The 27,420-nt window shown below is 34.1% G+C and overlaps 1 protein-coding gene across 2 annotated transcripts in view; it reads right to left on the bottom strand.

The window, feature by feature from the left end:
• Positions 1-27,420, bottom strand: part of PCDH7 (protocadherin 7) — a 410,428-nt gene that overhangs the window by 210,355 nt on the left and 172,653 nt on the right. The window contains exon 2 of one of the 2 annotated variants that reach the window (XM_007463737.1): positions 6,011-6,227. In XM_007463737.1, the coding sequence (XP_007463799.1) occupies positions 6,011-6,227 (217 nt within the window). The remainder of the gene's footprint in view (positions 1-6,010; positions 6,228-27,420) is intronic. The other variant, XM_007463738.1, reaches the window with a different exon arrangement.

Genomic DNA, 27,420 nt, shown 5'->3' with positions numbered 1-27,420 from the left:
TCAGCAGAGTGATCTAGTTTTAAAGGACTAAATTAGAATTAAAAGGATAATATGGCCACACATTTTATCAGTGTTAATTATTAATACTGAGATTAAAAAGAAAGGGCTGAGAGCGGTAAGCATACTAATAGGACACTTTTTTCAGCTCGTTTTCTCTGTCAGTGTGAATACTTTGCGGCAGTTCAAAGGGAAATATACACCTGAAGAATAATGCATTCAACTGGAAAACTGGGTATAAAATGTAAAAACATTAAAAAAGAGAGAAGAGAATACAGGGAAATAATGACTTCTCCTCACCTTAAATGACAGAGCACAGGAAGAGTTGGGTTGATTTGATACCTCAGGATAGAATCTTTCTTTCCCCTCTTTTTAGCTCCTTGATATGTTTAAATGTCACTGGGTGTCACCCCTTGGTATCCCACAAAAATGAGAAATTGACTGGGAAGTATTCAAGTGAAAATATCATGCTTACCAGTCATTTTAGAACGCTATCTTTGTGAAACTAAACATTTTATGATGTTTTCATGATTATGCCATCATGTCATGTCAAATCTACCTAAAGTTAACAATAATCACAATTATTTTATTATTACTATTTAAATAATAGTAGTAAATAATTTTATCATCAACTAATATAGTAAACTTATTGCTACTCTTTTACTATTTATTTATAAATTATTACGTGCTATTATCTCACTTAGTATCTTCCACAATCCTACGATTTATTATTAAGTGGGGCTAAGAGAAGTCAGAAAATTGTACTGTTAGTAAGAGGAGAAATCAGGATTTAACCCGATGTCCTTAGATTTCAAGCCTGTTTCTTAAGCCAGTACATTCTGTCTACTACATTACCTCTTCTTCTATAGGACAATGTCTTCTTTAGATTCTTTTAGATTGTGCTGCTCATTTTACTGGAAAGCTAGAAAACTGCTGTAGCACACATCTTGATTAGTTGAGACTCTGCTTAGAGATAATCTCTATTATCACTATCCATAAACACTATGAAGAAGTAGGAGTAAATAAGGCCTTCCAGAAGTGTGTGTGTGGGGGTGTGTGGACTTGGGGATACTTGGGAGGTACAGAGCCATTTTACAGATGGCTAGAAAAGTAAAAAAATGCAGTCAGACACTGGTAACTAGACACAGTGAAATGCAGAACCATGAAAATGAATCTTTCTAAGGTATATGTCTCTTCCTATAGACAAAAATTTGCAGGGCATTTGTTTTGGGGTATTATGAGTATGCCATTAACAAGTATATGAGCATCTTTGGAAAGCTGGAAGAGACAGTGTTGTTAATTCAATCTAAATGAAAACAGCAGAAACCAACGAGAACCAGATGATAGTACTTTACAGATGACTACTGAAAATTGGGTATGTAAAAGGAAAGCAGAAAGTAGAGGGTCCTTTATCCCACACAAGAATATGAGTTTAGTGTCTTTTCTAATTACCCTTGGTCATATAAAAATGATGTTTCATTTCCAAATGATATTTCAAATATACTGTTATTTACTTCTGAAAGCAATGTGAAAGTCTATGGCAGATACGAAAAGACTTCCCAGCGGAATGCACCATGTTTCAACCCTCAAGAACAATGTGCTCTAAACACTAAAGCATGTGTAGTGAGGGGAATGAATAAAACAGTTAAGCCTAGTTTACATAGGTTTGAAGAAGCAAGAAAGTTTGTAAGTGTGAAATTGAAAAATATTAGTATATAAAAATCAAAATTATATTTTAAATGTCTGAGAAAATCAAAAGCATAAAATTAATTAGGCAGTTAAAATGGCCAAATTTCTGACCATTTAACTTTTTAAAACCTGCCTTATGGATCAACTGCTATTTTCTTATTTTAATTTATTTCTATGTTATACTATTTGTAAGTTTACCTAGAGGAAAAATACATACTGTTTTGTACCTTTTGTTCACTCTTATCTGACCAAATTTTATGCTGTGAGGTAAGAAAGTAAATGTGCTTATTCAATTGTGAGAGAACTTAGTCATAATTAATGGTTTTGAGGGCACTGTACCGAAAGCCAGATCAGACCTAAAAATGCCTCTCTTGCACGGTGTAATTTGGGGAGGCTCCAAAACTGTCTCCCATACTGACCTGCTGTTGGACCAACCTTTCCACCTACCTGGCCAGAAATCACACCCTTTGACCCGATTCATTTCTTTGATTTATGTAATACATTCATTATCTACTATTAGAATGCACGTGTGTTATATAAGTTGTGTAGAAGGCCCTAGAATTACTTCTGCTTTGCCCATATTACTGCATATTATCAAATTCACTCACCATCTCACTAAGAGACCCAAAGTTCTCTTTCTATTCAGGAGAATAAACTTTGTAAGAAATATTGGATGTGAGAAAAGTAATCGCAGCTTATTGGATCTGCATATGGTTTTCGAGTTAATCTAGTTAATTGCCTTATAGATGATAGAAACAGACCCAAAAGGAGTAAGTGACCTACCCAATCCTAAAAGAAAATTGGGATTAGAGGTCAAGTGGGGTGTTTTCCATATTTGAGTTGTTAAACATATTATATGATCAAGTGATACACAGTAAAACAAACTAGCTCTGCAAATATGATTCAGGGGGACTTCTGGAAGAATAAGTAGACCATGGCATGAAGGCAGGGGTCAAAATAAAAACTTACAATAGACCTAAAGAAACTCATAAACACCATTCCAAGACAGACTCTGAAGGCTGCTGCATAGTTAAGACAAGGGCAAGCTCTTGCAAAGTCAATGGTTACCCTTAATGTGGTGGTGCTTTTAAGCCTAATATTTGGTTTTCATTTAAATTATTAATTTATTTTATCATTAAAATATCATTAGTGATAAAGTATTTTATCATTACTTAACTTCCCACCATATACTTCATATTTTAAAATATGTAATCCCATTAAATGTATTTTAATAAAATAACAAATAACCAATTTCCCCAATTTTATCAAAGGATCAACTTGAAGTAAACATACTATTGATATTAATTAAAGGAAAAATGGTAGTGATTTTTTTCATTAATAAATGCATAATTCATGAGGGTTTTTTAAAAAGTATTTTTAATGTATAATTTTCATTGTTCCTTTCCAGAGACCCATGGGATATAAGTACCCCAGATTTGAAATGACCAGAATAGTGGGTCTCACATTAATTAATAGATTCTAGTTTCAAGAAATTATTCTTACACTGTATTCTTTTACCTAAGCTAATAAGAAAATAAAGCCTCTTTTATCATTTGGCACTAACGTGGGTTGAAATACAGGGTAAAACTTGTTATAAAGAGAATTAACCCATAAGCTCTTAATAAAATTTTATTATGCTAAAGTATAGAAGGCAGAAATAAAAGCTTTTGTAAAATGTAAGTGCATTTCACTGCCTATGTAATTAAATTTTCTTGTATTTTGGTTATTTCCTTACTACAGCATCTGTGACAATTTATCTTTATCATTAGCTGTCCCAATTTATACCCAGTTTGCATCATCACATTGGAATATTATAAAATTATTGCACTGGAATTTATCTTCTAAATTTTACAAGGAAAGTTAATCCAAAAAATTGAGTTATAACTGCATTGTTTCACATAGGTTAAAATTCAAGAAAAATGTTTGAGGTAATAATAATTAGGAAATAGGGCAGCATCCAAAATGGTATTTTCATGGAAAATCCAATACAAATCCTGATTAAAACCTAACCAAGCAAAACACTGCAGATTACCTGGATTCCAATTAAATGTGACAAATGAATATTTGACAGGTTTCAACTCCAATTCTATTTATGCCAGAATGCTCCATCAATATTGAAGATGAAACTACCAGAATTCAAGCATACAATTGCACTTTACTGCTAGATAATAGTCTGAAAACCTGAACCCAACAAAACTCTTACTCAAATGTCAACTGCTACATTTGGATCACCCGAAGTGAATCACATCTCCTGTGTCATTACCTATAGATCAGGGCTAACGTGGATCACAGCTAGCAGATGACAAATGGTTACACAAACACTGAATTTCAAGTGTCAGTCACATAAAATCAGGAAAACTCAGTTACATTATTGTGTTCCTTGGCCATTGACAAGACTGAAAACATGGTTATAAAAAATAACTAAAAGTCTTCCTTGGGAAATGTTTCTCAGTAAACTTTCTAGCCTCTCAACAAGCTCACCAGTTATGTTTTCCATGACATGTATGTTTCCTAAAAAGTAACTGCAATGTGTTTGTCTTATATAATTATGTTTATTAATTATATCTTTCTTATTTTAATGGCACTGAATCCTCAAACTCCAAAAACAGAAATAACATTAAAACATGATTATAATGCCAATGATAGTTGACACCCAAAAAATAAAGATTTAATTGTACTTTATGTTGTTTATAGTGAGACAAGTACTTTTTAAAACACAAATAAAATTACGTGATATCATCAAAAGGTAATGCAGATATACTAATGCCCTTAAAGTAAATTAATCCTGCCTTCCTGGGGGGTGGGGGTGTGTGTATACAAAACATTATTACGGTATTTTTAGTTTAACTTTTACTTTTGTGCAAAGCATTTTAAACCTATTTGCCTTAAATATACATTCATCTGCATTGCAATTCATACCAAAAATTTTATGCTTATTTTAAAAAATATTAAAAAATATGTGAATTCTTAAAAACCATATCAAACTCCCATCCACATAAGCACACACCACCATACATACAGGTAAGCATGACTTTATAGCCATAAGGCAAAATGCATTTAATCTCTGGCTAATTAATCAAGAAGGTTGTCAATCATCAGACCCTGTTTAATATCATATCTGCTCAACCAGATAACAGTGTGGAAAACTAATTATTTAACATGATTTAATTTAACAATAATTTCACTTAAGGTCATTTACGATGTATTATTCTCTAATGTTGTATTTTAATATTCATAGGTAAATGTCCAGAAAAAAAAATCAGACTTTCTCTTGCTCTAATATATTCTATTTGCATATCATCACTGAAGAAACTGGCATATAACAAAAATTTAGAGTGTCTTACTTCACTTGGGGGATGGAATGGTGAAAGACAAAATTCACTTCAAGGTTTCACTAGAAATAAAAATGTGTGTGATTCCCCTTCCTCTCCCTGCATATAACCAAATCTATTTTTATATATGAAATAATAAAGTTAGCAAGAACTTTACCATTCCATTATTTGACACAAATTTATTCTTCAGGCATTACTTATAACCTGAAATCCAAAATATAAATCACCTAATTGTCTTTGGTAACGTAAACAAATGTGAAAAGTTTCATAAGCACTACTTGCTATCTAACTTTATAACTTAATGAAAGTATACATAAGGCCAATTGTGATAATATGAGAACCATCTCACAACAGGATAAGAATATAGAGTGCTATAATGTTCTTTCCTCCCTTTCCCTGGCACAAAAATGAGAAAAAACTTATAATTAAATAAGAAAGGAGTTCTAACAGCATTTACAATATATTTTGTAGAATAAGATAATACTGTTCTCTTTCTTTGACTCCATTTCAGTTATCACTTGAAAAGGAGAGGTTTGAAAATATTTTTCTAAATACCTAGGAGAAGAAAGAATCCAGCAAGGTGTGTTTACTGTCATTTCCTTTTACCAAGACTGGATGATTGCAATTGAAGAAATAGTTGCATGACAAAAATGAATAGAAGAAAATAATCACACGAGACCTTTCTTAGCGGCTATTGTTTAGGTATTATGTCCTATTTTAGTCTTTTCCATAACAGGTACTACTCTGATTTATTTGTAAATGTGTTCATTTCTGACAGGCTGTTTTAAAATGATGGTTCAAGTTCGGTGAATTTTATCTATAGAGTTATGTTCCTTTATTTGGCATTTCTGTACTTTTAGCAAATATTGATTATTTCAAATAAACCAGGTTTAGTGTCAGCTATTTTATTTTGGTTTTAGACTGACCTTCGCAAGTCTACTTATTACGGCTCACTAGAGTGATTATGTGTGTGATGTTGTGTTTGCCCCTACCATTTTCCATATGCTCTGCCTCACCAACACTGCCATCCGGCGTGGTCCTTTCATAGTTGTCCTCTGGGAGTGGAAGGGCACCCAGCCTTGGCCCTGATGAACTCTTACTGCTTGGTGTTTCTGACTCCTCCAGCCCGCTGTCATAGCAACTCTGTAGTGACCCCTGATGTGGGTCCTGGGGCTGACTCACAACAGAAAACGTCACTCTACGAAATGGCTGTAAGAGAAAAGATTCTGAATGTCACTAAGATATAAGATTGTAAATAATCTTATTTTAAAAATACATAAATTACATATATTAAGGTCGACTGACAACTAATTCAATACAAAACGGTTAATATAACATGTTGAAATCTATTTGGTTAACTCTATTTTCTGAGGCAATACCTAGAGCTTAGATTTTATTATGGAAAAACTGAAAATTCCCTTTCTGAAACAGAAATAAGAAAACATCAATGTCACTAACACACACATGTAAATCTGATATGTTACTTCCACATATTCACCATTTTTCTATTCTGTAGTCTTCACTTCAAATATGTTTTCCATAAATAGACTCCTTATAAAAACAAGGGTCAGTGATTTTGGAGAGCAATAAATATAGAGCTAATCCATTGTAAGAAGATTTCATTTTTAAATACTTTGTCCATAAGGCAAATGGTTTAAAACTGAGTGTTCTGGCAGTTGACAAACTATTAAAGGTACAGCTGATAAGCAGGAATTTAGATGTAGTGCTAGGAAATCGGAATATATTTCTTACTTCATTCATCTTAAATATATTACCTATTGACCCTGAAAGTGTAAGGGTAGTATTAAAATAATAAACAAAAAATTCCTGAACAAGGGAATTCAAAATAAACCAAAATTTTTAATTGTATGTGCTTTTACTATGACTAATCACAATTTGCTCAAAAAAGTAACATCATGTACAGTCTTTAAGTTGTATTTAAAGTGTGATGCAAATCTTTACCCAATTGGACATCACAATTTACTATGTTACTAATGTTGGCTGGATAGAATACTTAATATATATGGAATTTAAAGGTTATCATAACTACAAAATAAAACAAAAATATTTTAGGCTCATTAAGGGAACAAATTAATGCCATACATTGTCAGGGCTATGTACACATAATATTTTGGGAAAAAAATATTAAAAGGTTCTGTAATATTTGTTGGAGATTATTCTTGGCAATAGTTGTATTCATTAAGCTCTTGTATGATTTAAAAGTGGCATAAATGTACAGATCTTTACACCTATAACTCAGACTGGTTCTTTCTAATATAAAGTATAAAACTAATGTTGCCAGAGTAGTGAGAAAGGTAAAGAACTTTTTTTGTACTTTTAGAACTTGAATACTATTGGTAGAAATCACTAATCACAACTGGGACCAGTAGAATTTTTAAAATGTTAAGGATTATCTACATATGTTAGGTTATTAATGGGAAAGCTAAGAAGAATTGTGACATTTCCCCCAAATGTAAAACCAATTTCCCCCAAATGTAAAACCAATTTATAAATACCCCAAATTTATAAATTGGTTTTACTAAAGACAAACACATGGTTCCACAAATCTTCCCTTTATTTTGTCTCATAGAGAAGATTGGCCAGGAACACTGTCTTGTTCATATTTCTAACCCAGTACCTCTCCCTCCATGTACATACTTGGAGTATACAGTCTTTATAAAATCTTTTTTAATTTAATTCAAAATCAAATTTACAAAGGGAAAACATTTAAGGCACATTCTCTTCTTTATAATGTTTCACTGAATTGGGACTGCAGATTTTAAAACAATTACAAAGTATTTCTAGTACAAACAGCACGCACACCATGGGCCAAAATTTACTGGCAACTAAATCTCTAGAAACATTTTCCTTATTTCACTAATAATTCTCATATTGCTTTACAGTAGTATGATTGTGATATTTTACCTTATTTCTTAATAAACATAGAAATAAGTTTGTATTTCCCATGCTTTATGTTATGTGTGCATATTTTCTTTTTTTTTCTATTTATTACTCCCAGCTGACTGCAGACTCTCTGTGAATTGTTTTATGTTTGGTCTCACCTCAGAAGTAAGACCAGTGACAGTCTCCTAAAGCTATACTGTTCTGCACACAGAAGATACTCAGCAAATACTACTGAACAATAATATGTTAATGACAATGTTGAACATAGGAAAAGACGCCAAGAGTCAGGAAAACATATTATCACTTCAAGACATAGCAGTGGGTTAAGAAAAACATACAAAAAGAAAAAGGAGGGTCAAATGTTATTTTTAATTCTATTTTAATGATTCTCAAATCTTTTAGAATCAGTCCACTAATGCAAGGAGAAAGTTCAAAATGAATACAGAAATACATAAATTATGCTAATAAATTGACAAAGAGAAGTAAGAAATTATGAGAGATAATGTTCCATCTTGATATAAAAATAGAAAAGAGGGTGATGTTTGAACAAAGGTGGAAATCTCAGAATCTGTGCTTAAATGCTACTTCTAACAAAAGTAATTATAGAATAGCAGAGACAGGTGATAGTCTATGTTTGCAATGAAAAATGTCAAAAATAAACTAATTATTTTTCTATTATGTATTACGTAATAACTACTGTGAATCTGTGCATTTTTTTTAACTTATTTTATTTATTTATTTTTGGCTGCATTGGGTTTTCGTTGCTGCATGCAGGCTTTCTCTATTTGTGGTGAGCAGGGGCTACTCTTGGTTGCAGTGTGCGGGCTTCTCATTGCAGTGGCTTCTCTTTGTTGTGGAGCACGGGCTCTAGGCGTGCAGGCTTCAGTAGTTGCAGCATGTGGGCTCAGTGGTTGTGGCTCACGAGCTCTAGAGCACAGGCTCAGTAGTTGTGGCGCAAGTGCTTAGCTGCTCTGCGGCATGTGGGATCTTCCTGGACCAGGGCTCGAACCCGTGTCCCCTGAATTGGCAAGCGGATTCTTAACCACTGCGCCACCAGGGAAGCCCTGAATCTGTGCATTTTATTTTCTTGATTCCGTACCCTATTTTAACTGTGAATATATTGATCCCCATGAATTATTGTAGGTTACATATTACATTTAACGATGGAAGGAAAATGTAATTTTAAAATACTAAGATCAATATATATACTGGCAAATGCTTAGATCCATTAATAATTCCTTTTTATAAAAAGCTTTTTCATTTAAAATAATATCTAAATGAGTGGAAAATGGTTCATAATAACAATCTAAAATAAAGAATATCACACAATGGGTCATAAAATACTCCACCTATCATTTTTATCTACATGTAAAAATATCCCATTAGAGCTCTACATACAATATAAACATTACATTACTACCTCTTAAACCTTATTTTGATAAATTTAAGTAAATAAAATCTTGTGACAAACTATTTAAGTTGGTAATGTGAACCAAATTGGTACAGAATTCTGAAAGAGAACCCATTAATGCAAGAATTGTTTTAATTCCAGTAATAAATCACACATGTAGATTTAGATAGATAGGAAAATAGATAGGCAGATATTTCGGGAGACAGTCAAATATTTACACACGATCCTTCATCATTGGGTTGGGTCTATTGAGAAGATAGGTTTTATGGCAGAAGTTATGACACAGAAATTTATATTATTTACATAGTCCAGATATATTGACTAAACCAGAAATGTAAGCAATGTGTTGACTGTGTAACAGAGAGAATGAGTTTGCATTGTATATGTAACTGTCACTTTGTTAATGACTGGTACTCTGAAGCAGAGTGGTTTAAGTGATGATTCCTAAACCTAGATGTGCCTCAGAATCATCCAGAGTACTTCTGAGAAAACACAATGCAAATATCTGGCCTTAGCTTAAACCCAGTGAATCAGCATTCAGGGTGGAACTGGATATCAATCATTTCTAAAATCTCTCCAGTGATGAAGAGGCACAGAGAGGAAGGAGAAACCCTACAGTCGAAAGACTATTTGGTCAAAAGGACTAAACTGCTTCAGGAAGACAGCTGGTCCCCTAAGTGTTCATAAAATTTCCCTGGAGAGTCAACAGAACCATGATTTCATCTTGGGATGCAAAAGTATAATATGAAGATATTTAGTGACCTGAGGTGTCTGAGCTTTCTATTTTTCTGTCTAGGATGTCTTGCAAAGGCAAGCTGGTCTATACAAAACAGGAAAAAGCGGAAGAGCTTGAGGAAGAGTGTCAGCTTCCCAGATCTTTGAAACTATGAAGATGTGCTTGAAAATTGAGTAAGTAATGCAAGAAAGAAGTCTCCAAGAAAATTGTTCCAAAAATTGTGCATGGGACATGTGTAAGAATTATAAACAAGAGGGAGTGGAAATCAAAGATTTTATTAGGCAAATAAATGATCTAATTAAACGGGTGAGATTAAAGACATGATCTGACAATTCGCTGCAAAAGAGAAGGAAGAAGAAATGTTGAGGGCAGAGGATTATGCTAAGAAAGACTGAGGGAACAGCAAAAAGAATGGCCAGCAAGGCCACTGTAAAGCAAAGCTGTGTGGCTGACTGGATCTAGTCGTTATACCTACACTTGTTTTGTCCCGTTATGTCCCAGGGTTTCAAGGATGTTCCAACAATAATTCTACACATTTAAGAAACTCAAAATCTTATATAAAAACAGACAAAATATAATATGATTAAGTTTCCAATAAAATAAAGGTACCCAAAATGCCATGAAACCTGCTTAGGAATTTAGGGCAGGCATTGCAAAGGAGGGGTTTCTGGGTCAAGATCTCTAAAATAATTTTGATAGATAATACATATTTGAAGGCTGATAACAGATTTCATATCTGGAACCAGCAGCAAAGGATAAAATATAGGGTGAGTAAGAAAACCAGGTCACTTTTGAAACTCAGAAGCCAAGGAAGCTGGTAATTTCAGGAAAGAGAATAAAATCTTACGTGATCAAAGCCATCAGAGATGTTGAGAAGAATGTGATTACCAAAGGTCCATTGGATTCATCCATTAGAAGGGCATTTTTGCTAAAAAATCTCTGAACTCTGGGGAACAATTCTAGGAGATTAAGCCAGAGGAAGTAAAAGACCCACTTGTAAATATATGGAGAAATGGAGAAAGTGGGGAGAGACTACTAATTTTTAAAATGTGGTATAAGAGAGATGTGGGGTAGCAGTTAAAAGAAAAAAATTTGTGTAAAATCTTTATTTTTTTTGTCTCTTTTCATTGTTATTGAAAAAGTTTTGCTTTAGGGTAAATAGTTGAAGATGCAATAAAAAGGGCAAGCAAAAATATGCCTAATAACATAAGGTTGTTGGGGAATGAAAGAAATCAGAGACTGGAAGTAAACTAACTAGAATTAATAGAAAAATGAAATTAAGAACAAAATCACAAAGGCAAGGTAAACAATAAAACTCATTGAGGAATTGCATGTATGATTTGTGTGTGTGTATGTGTGCGTGTGTATGTGTTTAATGAGAAAAAATATTGTATATTAGAAATAATAGGAAAAAAAAATTTATTCCAAGCAACATTATAGATTCCCCATTGACCTCAGACAACTTAGCTGACCCTTGGCTCTTGTGCCTTAGGCTCAGGGTCTGTAAAATGCAGAAAATAATACCTGCCTCTTACTAACTTAAATTGTCTGAGAAATAATGAGATAGTTTATACAGAAGAACCTTAAGCTCGCTCAAAGACATATACTATAAAAGGTATTATACCTCAGGCCACAGCTATATACCTAGAGCTATCTCCCATTATGTTTTATGTTTTATGTTTTTTGTTTTTTTAAGAAAATATAGAGCTGGCCCAGCAATTTACAAAGTTTCTAAATATAATTTTAAACATTCATGTGAAATTTCAGACCTAATTCTCCAATTCATGCACTAAGCTTTTATTGTTCTACATGCAAGTTATCTGTAAAACAAATAGGTACATACAGTAACACCCACATTTTTCAAAACCTATTTGAATCTAATCATTTTTATTGAGCATGAATATTTTTATTTCCAATTATTTAAGAATGACATCCATCAATTATCTTTTGTTTCCATTATGACACACTAGAGACTTTCACTTGAAGACACACATATATTCAAAGGTAACTCTGGATAATATCCAATCCCTGGGGTGTGGGATGTACCTCCATCCTCATGCCAGGCCCCAGCTGACGAAAATGCATTAGAATTGACTTTGCTTTAAACTACTATAGACTGGGAACCAGTCCATTCTTTATATAATCTTTATCCATTCATTAGAATTGGCTTTGCTTTAAACTACTATAGACTGGGAACCAGTCCATTCTTTATATAATCTTTATCCATTCTTTATATAATTTTATTCACTTTCTGTTCTAGAAATCTAGAGGTCACATGGGAAGTGGATACAGATGTGAATGGAGAGGTCTTCTCCCTTCTATTCTTTCCCTCATGCTGTGGGAGTCCATAAGTATGGCTGTGTCTTCCTATCCTCCTCTCCTCATTGAGAATTCTGATGAGCCCAAGGTGAGGGACATGTGATCGCCATGATCATTTCCACATAAAATCAACCTCATAGCCTTGAAAAGACAAGCATAGCAAATAAGGATTAAGTTGGGTGCTGTGGGGATATACAATGTAACATATTCAATAAATGCATTTGCTTATTAATATTTTGGATTTTTTTTTAATCTGGAAAACATGAACATAAGTTAAAATGGTGTATTGGTAAACTTGGGATCAAGAGAAAGACAGTCTGCATAGATGAGGACGGGATTTAGAATATGTCTGGATGACAGAAACAATGCTTTTGTTCTAATGATAGTATTGCAAGGGGTAAGGCATTCATGAAGGGAAAAGGTGATGAGCATTTGATTCATTCTTCTTTTCTGTAAAATTTCATCTCAGCAATTGATAATGTGGACTACCAAACAGTAAACCTAAATCTAGGCAGTCTAGCTGGTTTAGAGGTCACATACAAAGTTATCACAATCCCCACTTCGAATATGGAGTAGAAGCCAGATCTTATCCTGGTCTTATTCAGAGAGTTCAAAGAAAGTTAAGTCCATACATTTCAAATTCATTAGAGGACTGGAACAATTTTCTAAAAAGTCTTTTTTTTAATATCTAGAAAGTTGATGTCAAATTCTAATACTGCCTCATTTTTTATATTGCAGATTCATTTTTAATTTTTTTTAATTTTAGAGAACCATATAACTGTCCTGCTTTTTTGACAGTACTGATATAATAACATATACTATTTATAATCTACACCTTTAAGAAAATTCATTCTGAAATTAACAGTAATATGTTATTCTGTTTTCAGAATGCAATCATTGTCAAATGTGTTTAACATTTCCAAGTGCTACCTATTTTAAAATAATCTTTGCCACAAAGTTCATTTATAGTCTCTAAGAAAAGCAATAAAGACCAGATGCATATTTGCAAATATATAATAATGAAAATTTTATTTTTATCCATTCTTAATTGTTAGATTGATTAAAAGGTAACCATCATACCATAAAAGCAAATATTAAGTCCCATAATCAGACACACTTAAAAATATTGGCCTTCCATCTGCATTATCAAAATCTTCTAAGTTGCAACCTGTACAATAATAATGGATTGATTTCTCTGATAGGGCAGTGGCCAATTTTTGAAAAGGGAAAAGAAAAGAGTTGAACTTTAGGAATATCCTATTATACACAATGCTTACAGTAAAAGAGAAAACAACAGCATCAGGTTAAGAATGTAGAAAGCTTCCCCTTGGAGTCCATCAACCTAGCGAAACTACTTTTATGAGGATTGCATCTGCAAGAGGATAGAACTCTAATGATGCCTCTGGAAAGAACTTCAGGTTAAATCTCTCTGCTCTGTGTCTTACAGACAACTTTCTGGGAAACTTTAAATTTGCACCTTCCTTTTTAGCTTCAATAGTTTCTCCATAAATCGTCTCCTTATCTGGAACTCACATACAGCTGTCTCAGTCACATCAATTATTTCTGAATGGGATGAAAAGGTTTTTTTTTATTTTTTCCAATTCACTTAGTTATGTCCATCAAACAGATTTCTAATGACTCTCTTTGTCAGTCATAAAGCACTGAAATAGTCATGGAGCAGAACATTGCTGAATTATAAGGAGCGCTGCTTTTGCTTTTTACTTTTATAGAGGAGCTATCTAAGACAGTGAGATCTTTCCTTGCAAATGAACAGGTACTTGATTAATCTGCAAGCATTGTCAACCAGTGTCAGTGGCTAGTGAACAAACATATCTAGGATTCCATAGTGCACTAGCTGGAATACGTCTGGCAGAATCTACAAACAAACTTTAATGAGGTCTTTTAACTTTTGGAGGGCATCTTCCTTTGCTAACATGTTAAGGTGGTTCTGTACTTCAAACTGTCTTTCTTTCTTTCAAGTCAATACCAGATGAAAGGGTATTAAAAAGAAACAAGCTGAGACAGTTGGATTGGTTAATTAAAACACTCATTTGGGGAAGGAGAAGTTAAATAACTGTATTTCTTTTGACTTGCATGCCATTACATATTTGACATTATTGTGTATATTTGTCCTGCAGAAACTAAGAATGCAGGTTATACTTTATAGTTCTTAGTCCACTAGATCACAAACAATTTAATATTGTAAAAGAACAATAATGACAGTTAAAATAGGAGCTGTTCGGGCTTCCCTGGTGGCGCAGTGGTAGAGAGTCCGCCTGCTGATGCAGGGGACACGGGTTCGTGCCCCAGTCCGGGGAGATCCCACATGCCATGGAGCAGCTGGGCCCGTGAGCCATGGCTGTTGAGCCTGCGGGTCCGGAGCCTGTGCTCCGCAACGGGAGAGGCCACAACAGAGAGAGGCCCGCATACTGAAAAAAAAGAAAAAAAAAATAGGAGCTATTCATTTCACATGGGTCATGTTGATATTCTGATTTTGCAAATAAAAAAAAATAATGAATTTAATATTCAAACTACTGCAAGAAATACTCTAGCCTAAAAATACAAGCTTGTCTCCTATTTTTTTTCTAATGAAAAATATCAGAAAACAGAACAGACAAAGCCTAAAACTCTTAGTAAATATAGGCAAACATTTTTTTCTGAAAACTTCTAAAAAAGATATTGTGCTCTAAAACACAAACTGTGGGTCCTTTATTTTGTGGACACGTTGTTTGATCTAGTTTTTCTCTTTTTGCTGGTTTCCATTAAGCCTAGTTGAGGATTTGGCAAACTTTTTCTGTGAAGGGCCAGAAAGTAAATATTTTAGGCTTTGTAGGTCATAGGTCTCTGCCACAACTACTCATTCTGACATTGTCCTGCAAAAACAGTCATTGAAGATACATAAATGAATAAGAATGGTCATGTTCCAATAATACATTTTTTATGGAAATAGGAACTGGAATTTCATATAATTTTCCTAATTCATAAAATGCTGTTTTAAAATTTTTTCAACCATATAGAAATGTAAAAAATCAAATGTAAAATACAACTTTTCTATTTTATTAACATTTTTCAAGTTATTGTGGACTTTTCAACCAGTGTGTAAAGTCCTCATAAACAGTGTGTAGCAATTATACCTCAACAGTGCCTTGAAAATAGTTTAGATTCAATTGTCATTTGTTAGCTTGTTTTAATATTTACTGTCCTTTGTTGCAAATAACTCTGAACTGGAGAATCAGGAGACTTGGAGTCAAGTACTTGCTCTGATACTAAGAGCAAAATCTGGTGGAAAGATCCATCTTTCAGTTTCATCTTCAACTTTAAAAGGAAGGAGTTTTAACAAATGATATTTAACATCCTTTCCAGTTCCTTAATTCTTTGAAACTATAAGAAGATAGGTTTGTTCAATAAGTGAATAAATGGCTGAAATCCATGATTTTAAAGTAGTCTTTGCTCACTCATTAAGAAATTCCTTAGTACATTGTACGGTCTTGAAAACATGAATGCAACTTGAAGAGCGTTTACTCATGAAACGAGAACCATGAACAAAAATATGTATATACCAACCAAACATTTCAGTCAATTACCTTGATGAAAAGCTACAAAGATGACAACATCTTTGAGAGAGGTGTTTGTAACTAGTAAAGAAATTCTCTGGAATGTCAGCTCCATGGAATAGGCTTATCTAAATCTTTCCTACCCTCTGAAACCACCTCTTCTGTGATTTCTTCTTTGACTCAACCCAAAAAAATGTTCAGTTGAGTTCCTACGGTGGGTTAGAGGCTGTGAGATCTCATTCGTCGCTTAAATGTATGCTTCAAATAGCAGAGGTTAGCAAGGTTGGTATGAAATTGAGTGGTGAAAACATGCTGAGCCATTGATTAGATTTCACCTGCCAATTCATCTGAGACCCTACACAGTCCCTTGGAAGTTTCTATGTTTACATGCACAGAGAAACAGGAAGGCAGAGGGAGTCCTAGCTAGGAAAAGATACTGACAGGCAACTAATGAGAAAAAGACGATCTTTGCAATAATATTCAATCCAACAAAGACTTATTAAGCACTTGCTTTGTGCCTACCACTGTGCTGAAAAATCTACATGCTGCAAATTTAGGCCTTAAGCTCAGTTGGGCAAGTGTAGATTAATCATACAAAAGCACTCACAGAATATAAGCAAAGGTCTCTTTCTCCTTTTTTCTTTTGGCTATTGTGATATTTATCAAAAGCTCAGTTCACAAGCCTCTCAGTTGCTTTGCATGACTATGCTACACACCCATGCAGTTCCAGAAGCAGCTGAATGAGGCTGATAAACCTGTGTCTTAAACTACACAGTTGGAGTTAGTCTGTGGCAGTTCAAGGGAGCAATGCTGAAGAACCAAGTAGAACTCCAAAAGATCTGCCCAGGTTTCCAACTATAAAGCACAAAAAATGAACAAATAAACAATGACAAGGACAAAAAATAACCTTTAAAAAGCTACCTCTTAAAATACATAGAAGTTTAGAAGCACAGACAAGGAGCCTGCCTCATAAACACCTGAATCAATTCTCCCATACTGAAATGAATGAAAATAAAACTTGCATTTTAGGATCCACTCAAACAGATGCTCCAGATTTTTTTCTCTTTTTTTCTTTTCTATCTCAGACATTTCATCGAAACTGCACCTGGTAAAATCTGTTTGGGAAATTACATGCATTTTAAAAACACTGGGTTTTCATATTCTGTGGAATGGAGGTCTGTGTCCTTAAGTAGCTTTTCCTGGTATGGATGGATTTAAGTGTCTGACAGGAGTCAAGACAGACAATTGGAACAAGGCTCCGAAGTGTTACTTAAGCATTTAATTATTAAACTGAGCTGAAACCTAACTAGATTCAAGACAGAATCTTCTGCTACCTATGTGAAACTTCTGCTACCCCAGTGAACCCATTTCCTCTGTCATCCCTGCCGGTTTACTTGTTTTATTTTATCTGTACTTTGTTGAAAAGTTACCAGTGTCCCTAAGGAATAGCCTATTCAATGCCCACTATATGCTCATTTTCATTCCTTAATACAAGTCAAACGACTCCAGAAAAATCAGTGAAAGTGGTTTTGGAAGGCAGAAAGGTGGACCCTGATGACGTCCACATCGTAATCCCTGGAACGTGTGATTAGGTGATTTTACATGCAAAGGGAAATTTAAGATTGCAGATAAAATTAAGTTTGATAATCAACTGACCTTAAAATAGGGAATTTATTTTAGATTATCTGCCTGGGCCAGGTGTAATCACAGGATTATTAAAAGGAGAAAGAGAAGGCGGAAAATGAGGTCAGAGTGATGCAATGTGAGATCTGTACTCACCTTCTCGAGCATTGGAGAGGAAGGGGCCACATTCCAAGGAATGCTGGTGGCCTCTAGAAGCTATTAAAGGTAAGGAGGGGAGTATATTTTCCTCTAGAACCTCCAGCATAAACACTACCTCATGTTGATTTTAGCCCAGAAAGACCCATTTTGGATTTCTGACATCAAAAACTATAAGGTAAAAAAAAATAAGCATAGTTTTAAGCCATTAGTTCTTGGTAATTTGTTATAGCAGCAGTAAGAAACTTACATAGTGGGTCATGGAGCCTAAGATAAGATGGGAAGAAAAGGGAAGTAAAGCAGTTGGACTTAGGTTTCACATTTATGAAAGAAGTTAGTCATCATTCAAATTTAAACTGGTGTTCCATTCCTGGATCACTCTACTTATAGGCCATTGAGAACCAGCATTTAATTCTAATAACTGTACTTATTTTATAAAACACTCAAATCTATTGTTATGTATTTTATGTTGAAAGTGTTTGGTAAGTATAAAAATGTTAAAATAATCTTTGTAACCCTATTTTCACATTTGTTATTCTTTTAAGGCAGTGAAAAAACCAATACCAAACAAAACCAAATTAAGTGGACTAGGTCTCCATCCACTCATTTATGTGGGGAAAACCACTTCAAATTTACATTTCAGTCCTCTCTTATCAGGTAACTAATATTGTATTTGGGGAAACTCATGGACTTTCAAACCAGGAAACCATAATTTGTTCTCCTGATGTTAACTAGAAGCTGAACAAGCTTGGGCTACTGACAATTCTTCTGAGCCAGGATTCAACTTCTGTAAATATAAATGATAATCTCTCCATTTTAAATACAATGAAAATCCAATTTGATCTTATAAGTGAGTTAGATTTTATATTATGAAGTGTTCTATAAATTATAATGGTGAATTGAGCTCAAAATTTTGTCCATAGGCCCAAGATTTAGGGAGCTGATAATGGTCACTAAGAAAAATTCCATAAACTTGGAAGAAATGAATTCTTCCCATCATGCTAGCATTACAAAAAAGAAAAATAGATAATGAATGTCTTGATTTTCAAGAATAGCCTCATCTATACTGGAGAGTTAATAAATCCTAATTGGTGCCTGACTGGAGTTACCATATTCGTAGATATTGTCTCTTGTTTGCTGCTTTCTTTCTTATTTCTTCTTTGTTTTATACCTGTGTATTGAAGAAAATTTCTAGGAGGGTGAATTCTTTGTATTAAAAGTTGAACTTTTCAGAAGAAAAATGGAAAATAAATTCACCAAATAAATAATAAGTAAGCATGTTGGCATCTCATGATTCTTTAGGGAAATGAGGATACTCACAACTTGACCCTAACATGAGGACTCAAAAGTGATTCTTATACAGAACGGCAAGTGTTCAGAAATACTGACTGGAGATTAATTTTTAGCCATAATTTGAAAATGTAACCAACAGTATCCAATATTTGCCATATATTATTTCAATATTAAATGCCACAAGACCAACTTATTTCAATTCCCACTCCTTGAGAAAAATGGTCAAATTCTTAAACTTATAGAAAATGCACATTTTTAAGCATGAGGGAAAAACAAGTCCACAAAGCAATAACATCATAAGACCATCATATTTTATTATTAGTACTACTATTTGGCTTTCTAAGTCTGTTTACATTTCATATTTAGAAGATACATGGGGAGCCATATATAAAATAAAATACTTTATTCCTTTTTTTTAACCTTATGACCTTTTCCAAGTCTCTGATCTTTTTTTTTCACACAGCTTTATATACATTGACATTTTGTACACATTGCTTCACTGATATCTTTTTTTTTCCTTCACTGATATATTAATTTTCACTTTAGAAGTGCTAAAATTGTAACACTTTGACGCCCACAGTTTGTGAAATTCATTATAGTCTATTAAAGTTTTTGAATCACCAGTGCTTCTGCCCCTTGGATCTCATTATAGACATTCTGTGTGTTAAGAAATAAAATTAATAACAAGCCATGTAATTAAGTTAACTCTTGTATTCTGGGGGAAACAAAATAGTCATGGCATGCCTGTTTTTTTTTAATATTTAACTTCAGTTTTTTAACAACTGCTTAGTTGGCAGATTATGAATTAACTAAACATAGCATGTATCATCTTCACCTAGTTTGACAAGAGAGCCCTAAAGTAGAGATACTATGCTGAGCAAGAAACTTACATATTGCAACAGATCAATGGGAAGAGAAACCTTTCAAGGTGGCAATCAGTATCGATAATTGGTAGCAGACATTTCCCAGAACATATTGCAAGAAGGCAAAATCTCCTTAATGATATAGCTGATAACGTTCTGTACTTAAAATGTGTAGTGATATTCCCTAACACTCATTGATTGCTTACCATGTGTCCATTCAAAGCTTATTTAATTTTCACAGTAGCACTATGGGGTAAATGTAGAAACCAATACCCATGGAGATAACTTGCCTGAAGTCACACAGTTGCTAAATGATCCATAGGTTGGTTCTTACTCACCAAGCAATAGCTTGGACTTAATTGAACCCTGAGAAATTGATAAACCGACACTGAGACTTCTGCATACATTCACAATAGCACTGGCTTAAAGAAACCATATTCTAGCACAGGTCAGCTTACTTAAAAGCAAAGGATGGTAGAACCTGGACTACACAAGAAAACAAGTACTCAGGAGAATAAAGTTGATTATTTTAGCCACTTCCGATAAGGACACCTTAGGCTGAAAATTAGACATTCAGCTTTGAACTCCACTGGAGATTATCTGTAGTTTGTCATTACATTTAAGCCAAGTATAGAAGAAAAGACATATAGTTTACCTTCTACCATGTGGGGCTTAAGTAATTTTCTTAAAGTCCAATAAACCTTCCTGCTTTGTTTTATACAGGTCAGCTGTTCTCAGCACTGCTTGTGCATTTGAATTACCTGGGACACCTAAAGAACATTCATACTTGGACTATGTCCCTGAATTATTTTGGGATAGCGCTCAGCCTCTATGTCAGCAGGGTTGAAAATCCACTCTAATTCTAAAATAAAATGGGAAGTCATTCTAAATTTCAATCTGCCTTGGTTGCCAAGAATATCAGTACTCAATCACCATCTATTTATAAGCCCAAGTAGGGTAGGTACATTTCCTTATTCTTCTCTCTATGTGGTTTTTGAGGTATTATTTATGTTTTAATGTCTCATTATAAATTTGTTTTATCATAAAATATCCCAAATCCTTTTGGAAGCAGAAGCCCTACATTTTGAAGATGATTACAGAAAAACTTAAAACGAATGTTTCTTATCATTCACTTTATCTACTTTGGGAAAACAAATGACTTGGGTATTATTTTCTAAAGACAATAATACATTCTAGATAAAGTAATTTGTAATTAAAACCAGCCATACTTGGGGTTTTGTTCAAAAATAAGAAGACTAAGAGAGTTTTGAATGATCAACATGCCATTAAAATACAAGAAAATTCATCTTCATGAAGTTACCTAATACTTATTATAAGACATGTGAGACCTATTTTGTTCTTCAATTAGCAATCAGTCTTATATGACTAGTGATAACTCTATTTTTCATCATTACAAATATGTATTGCTATTCATGACTTTATTTCCACACAATAATTTACTAGTTCTTCCTTTAAGACTAGGAAATCCCCAGATAGAATGCCATCAATGGCAACATTATCAAGCACTTCTAAAACCATGTCTTTAGTATCCTTTCCTCCTTTTAACATTTTTTACACCTTATTTTTTTCACTTTCTTTTTCTCCCAAATATCTCACGTCATTCTACTAACATACTGCATCAACCACCCAGGACAAATTACCCTTGCTCTGTCCTGTGACCTGTGTGTACTGATTTGTGAATATCCATGGTAATGACCACCAGAATTTTTATGCATTTCCTTCTAGATGGTGTGTTGCTCCCCTCAGGTAATACAGTAACGTTAATGAAAATACTTGGTGTCTTAAGAAAATCTTTCATGAGTGATGTAAATTTGAAGAATATCATACCTAAAGATTAAGAGAAATTTGAGGAGGGAGATTAAACTCCTAAAATCATAAATATTTCATCTATTCTTCCTTCAACTAGAAAAAGCACTGGACTTGAAGTTGATACCTAAGCTTTCTCATTTCAGTAGCAATTCAGAAACATTTCTTGGATCCTTACTTTATTCTCATGAGCTTTACTACTCACAAGGTCTATGATCTAAGGCAAAATACTTAATTCCTCTAAGCCTCAGTTTCCTAATCTTTAATATGGGGGGAAACTGTGAGCACTTACAACAGAGTATAACTAAGAGTTTTAAATTATGCAATCCAACGAGTCCTAATCTCCAGGGTGCATGGCAAGTACTGGAGAAACTCTTCAGTACTCAAAAGCTCTCTAGACCCACATTCAGAAAATCTGTTTAGGAAAAAAACAAACGTGATTGTGATACACACCAAATTTTGAGAATCCCTGGTATAAACCATGTAAAATCCTGAGCACATTATTTGTCTTATTAATATTATAATTGTTATCAGCCCTTCATTATTATGGTTAATAACCCTGAGAAGCTCCTTATAGCAGTCAATAAAGTGGCAGTCAGGCCCACCCATTATCAGGAAATTTAGTTATGGTGAGAACAAATACCAAGCATTGTAATCATTCATTGCTTTTCTGACCCTCACACACAAACAAATGTATGTGGTCAAGAACTGTTGAAAGATGGGTAGTAAAGTCATAATCAAGTGGGTTCTATTCTAGAAAGATTCCAGGGAAAGTTAAAGACACATTTTGAAAGATGGAGGCAAGAGAAGATGCAAATCCAAAAGAGGACATCATGGAAATGACCAGATGACAGCCTTGTCCTGACAGACATGCTACTGCTTCCCATTGGCTGAAAGGCCTAACTGAGAGTAGCAGCGGCAGATGAGAGAGATCCTACCTCCCAAGGGCAGCTCAGATGGGGTCAGCCTTATGGAGGGACCCACATCTCCTAAGATAGCTTTAAGGTACTGCAGATAAGAAAGGCATGGAAAATTAGGCAAGTGGTAATTGTTTAAACAGAAACAACAAAAACTGACATATACACAACACATGTACATCAGGAAAGTCAAAGGAAGGGCAATTTTTACCCTTTCCAATCTGATATACTGCAATACTCCAAGTGCCTCTCTTTAATAAAGTGATTTTATCTATGTTCAAAGTAGATGGAATAGGAATATATTTGCATTATTCTAGACAGTCATTCTCCAAATCTATAATGTAAGATATTCCCGGGGTAGTGGGCTTCAAAGTTGTTGTTGTTTTTTAATCACTACCAATAGTAAGAAATAAATTTTGCTTTCCTATCCTGTATGTACAGGTACACACACATACACACACGCACAAAGGGAAGCATGATAATACAATATTTTTCTTTACTGCATGTAGTGTACTTTGATATATATTGATATATATTTTAATCATATTCCATTATCTTATTTAATTTGGAAAAGGTTGTTAAGATCCACTAAATTGATTTTATGCCCCATTACTGGGTCTTAATTCCAGTGTGAGAAAAAATGGCATTTGTGAAAAATGGGGATTTCAGCTCCACCTTCACCCCAAGATAGGTATTTAATAATTCTGAGGGTGTGTGTCAGGAATGTGCATTTTATAAGTGCCTTAGGTGATTCTGGTCTCTCAAAATACTGTGACCTATAGAGTTAAAACTGTCTTCAGATATAGCTGATCTCACCTTCCCTGATGTCTTCTAACTTCCTGCTCCTGTCTGCTTCTCCACCACTAAAAACCAGAATTGAAGCTTACATTAGACCTCACTCAATTCCATGCCTGGCACCATATTTAACAGATGAATAAACTGAGGTCCTAGAAGGTAAGTGGCAGACATAAATTCACAACCCCCTTCAGATTTCCCTGGTTTTTAAATTCCTACAGGTTTCATATAGATCTCAGAGTTCAACTCAACAAGAACAAAAAAAACTTCTCATATGCAATTTATGGTTTATGTCATACAGAGCTTTTCCCCCTGAGGCTAACTTTATGGCTAGAAATAAGAATATATTAAACCAATTTGACTCAAGCCTATTTTTAACGTGTATTTATCTTACTGCAAATTGGAAAACTTAGTTTCTCAATTTTCTTATTAGGGCTAAACTACAGATGTACCTTTGAGGGAAAAGAGAGAAGATTTCTAATGTACTCTGGAGTTACATGAGTAAAGACCATTACAGGACTGAGAGCTGATTATACCAAGTTGTAAAGATATTTCCTATTATTGCCTAAGAAGATTGTATATTGTACTAATTGGCTAAAATTTGAAACGATTTCTCAGTAAAACCAGAAGCAATTTTGCTACCATTCATATGGTATCACTACAGAAAAGCAAATACAACCCACTTTGTTTTTCTACAGTATTGACACATATGACTTATTTCAGAAGGATAAACAACAGTGTGTTTTAATTAGGTCCAGTCTGCCTGATTATATTTACTCTCTATCATCAAGAACAAAATGATTAAATCACATAGCTTCTGCCACAGAATTTAGGAATCACAGAAGTCTATCCCTCTTTTAGAAGTCTGTAATCAATAGAAATATATCCAACTAATATCCACATCAAATACCTTTGTATGATCTTGCTATAAAACATGTATATTAATCAGTTATTTTATATCGATAATTAAAGGAGATAACTATGTAGCTTAAGAAATATTTTGAACTGGGAATTCCCTTAAAATAACCTTAAAAAACTTCCATTTAGCATGGATATAGAAAATATTTCAAGTTATTAAACCACTGTTATGATTTAGTGGACTGTAACATGAAATATTACTGAATGAATGAAGGGAATTATTTTAAAATTTTGTATCCTCAACCACTTTAGATATTTGTATTATCTCTTAAAAAGGAGTTTCTGAGGCAATTTAGTGGTAAAAACAAAAGGACTGTCAGGGGGCAGAAGAAAAGGGGCAAGTATTTGGCTAATACTTCAAAAGCGTGCTGATCTTCCTGTGTGTGCAAAGATAAGGGTAAACTACAAATAAGTTACATGTTTTTGCTTTAAAAAGTAGTATATGAAGTCAGTACAATGACACAATTAATTATTAGCACAGATATGGTACATATTTTGAAGAAATCAAACTTTATTTAAAACTTCTTTCTCAAATTTTTCACTTCATTAAAATTTTCCACACAGTCTGAATTAGTGTGGTTTTACTGTACCTAATTTGTTAAGCTACTGTCTCAATCACTCATCATCTGTAAGATTAAAAAGGAAGAAAAAAATTCCTTGCTCCAGTGATGAGGTTTGTAATATATATTCAAAGTACAAGACAGTTCATAACATTTATAACAGTAGAGTTTTGTTATTTTTATCATCGTGATGTGCTAAAGTCTGGAGGTGGGGGGGGACATTTATAGAAACAAAATATTGAGAATCAGTTCAGAATTGGAATAGCTGCCCAAATCAACAAAAGCAATTAAGCTGCATTGGAATAAATAAAAATTTCAAAGATAACATTTTATATTTTGTTTAGTTGCTAACTCCACAGCAAGAATTTAGTGCCTGTTCAAATCCATATAACTAAATTGTGAATTAAATGCTCTCTAGACATACCAAATGTACAGTCCAAAATGCAAATATAACTGAATTTAGCCAGAAGTTGTTTATGATGTAGTGAAAGGTAGAAAAAAATGTCATTGGAATATTTAGTTATGTCACAGAGTTCAGAAAGAAACAATAACGTCTGTAACACATCATCACTTCTGTAGTGAAAATAATTCTTGTTTATAAGATTGCATGGAACCCTTTGAATACCCTTGACATTGACTCTGTAGGGTACATCAGATGAAATGGAAAAATCAAGCACTGATAGTTTTGAATTATTGATATGCTCATTGCACAAAGCAGATATCTCCATTGCACACAACGCTCCATGTGCTCAGTTTCACTTTGGATGGGTTTACTGCCATTTAGATTCATTTGTCATATAAATTCAGGCTGAGTAAGGTGACATCAAATGAGGAGTCTGTCAGGAACTGGACCAGGACAAAGCCAGTCCTTGGGGCAACTGGCATCAGTGTTCTTACATCTTTTTTGAAGGTGAGGTATATTTTCCATTACCTTGGATGGTCTGCAAGTAATGAAGTAGGAAATGACTTTCTCAAACTTTTACCACTCGTTATCTGAAAAGAGAAGTGTTGTTCTGCCTCCTCTTAGGAACAAAATAAATAGGGGAAAATAACTTTCGTAATGGGACAGCAGGTGGGAGAAGGGTGAACTAGACACTATCCTGAGATACAGCTATACATGACTGGCTCCATATTAGAAATACATCACATGTTCCTGTACCCAAACTGTTTGGAAGAGGTTTATTTTTTAACATCACTTGCATTTTCTGGTTATTTTACATAAGATACAGGACTTTTTCTATTCCTCTACATATCTGAGATCATATGTCATGAACACTCTAGATGAACACTGTAGAATACTATATGCACAAGAAGTTATGGTAATATACTCAAACATATAGGGATTATGCAGTGCATGTCTTCCTAAGTAGACTGGAAGATTCTCCAGGACACTAGGTTTTACCTTCCTTTGTATCCTCCACAGCTATTGTCACAAAGTGAGTACTCATTATTTTTGCTGAAATCGTCATGTTCATATTGAAAATCTAACTGTTTAAATGTAAAAATATATATTGATTTAACATTCTGTAAAGAGGGAGGCTATATATATCCTCTTGGTATAAAAAGATGAAACTGATGCATGACATAACACTATAATAAAAAAATAACAATATAATATAAATAAGTACAATTTATTTAGCACCTACCAACTTGCTAAGTATAATGCTAGAGATTTTACATGTGTTGCTTCATTTATTTCTCACAAGAATCATATGGCATATGAATTATTACCTCCATTTTATAGAAAATGAATCTGAGTTTCAAAGAGGTTGAATAACCTTCCAACACTCAAACACAAAGGGGTAGAGCCAAAGTGTAATGCCGGGGTCTGGGTCATTCTACTCTTAAAGTTGTTTTTCAGTCGTTGTTTGGGGTCCATGTTAAAACTGTATTTTTCATCAAATATTGCTTGTGACCAATGCTTACATTAGCAAGAACATATACTTGGATAAAATGATGAAGTTATGACCTCAAAACACAGAATCTTCACACTATATACAAAAATAAACTCAAAATGGATCAAAGACCTAAATATAAGATGGGAAACCACACAAATCCTAGAAGAAAACATTGGCAGAACACTCCTTGACATAAATCATAACAATATTTTTTGGGGTCTTTTTCCTAAGGTGAAGGAAACAAAAGCAAAAATAAACAAATGGGACCTAATTAAACTTAAAAGCTTCTGCACAGCAGAGGAGACCATCAACAAAATGAAAAGACACGCTACCGAATAAGAGAAAACATTTGCAAATTCTGTTACCGATAAGGGATTAATATCCAAAATATATAAACAGCTCATGCAACTCAATATCAAAAACACACACAACCCAATTAAAAAATGAGCAGAAGGGCTTCCCTGGTGGTGCAGCTGTTGGGAGTCCGCCTGCCGATGCAGGGGACGCGGGTTCGTGCCCCGGTCTGGGAAGATCCCACATGCTGCGGAGCGGCTGGGCCCGTGAGCCATGGCCGCTGAGCCTGCGCGTCTGGAGCCTGTGCTCCGCAGCGGGAGAGGCCACAGCAGTG

Source organism: Lipotes vexillifer, unplaced genomic scaffold (assembly GCF_000442215.2).
Source record: "Lipotes vexillifer unplaced genomic scaffold, Lipotes_vexillifer_v1.1 scaffold347, whole genome shotgun sequence".
NCBI lineage: Eukaryota > Metazoa > Chordata > Mammalia > Artiodactyla > Lipotidae > Lipotes > Lipotes vexillifer.
The sequence above is the reverse complement of the archived record's forward strand: the minus strand, read 5'-3'. Positions and strand labels throughout refer to the sequence as shown.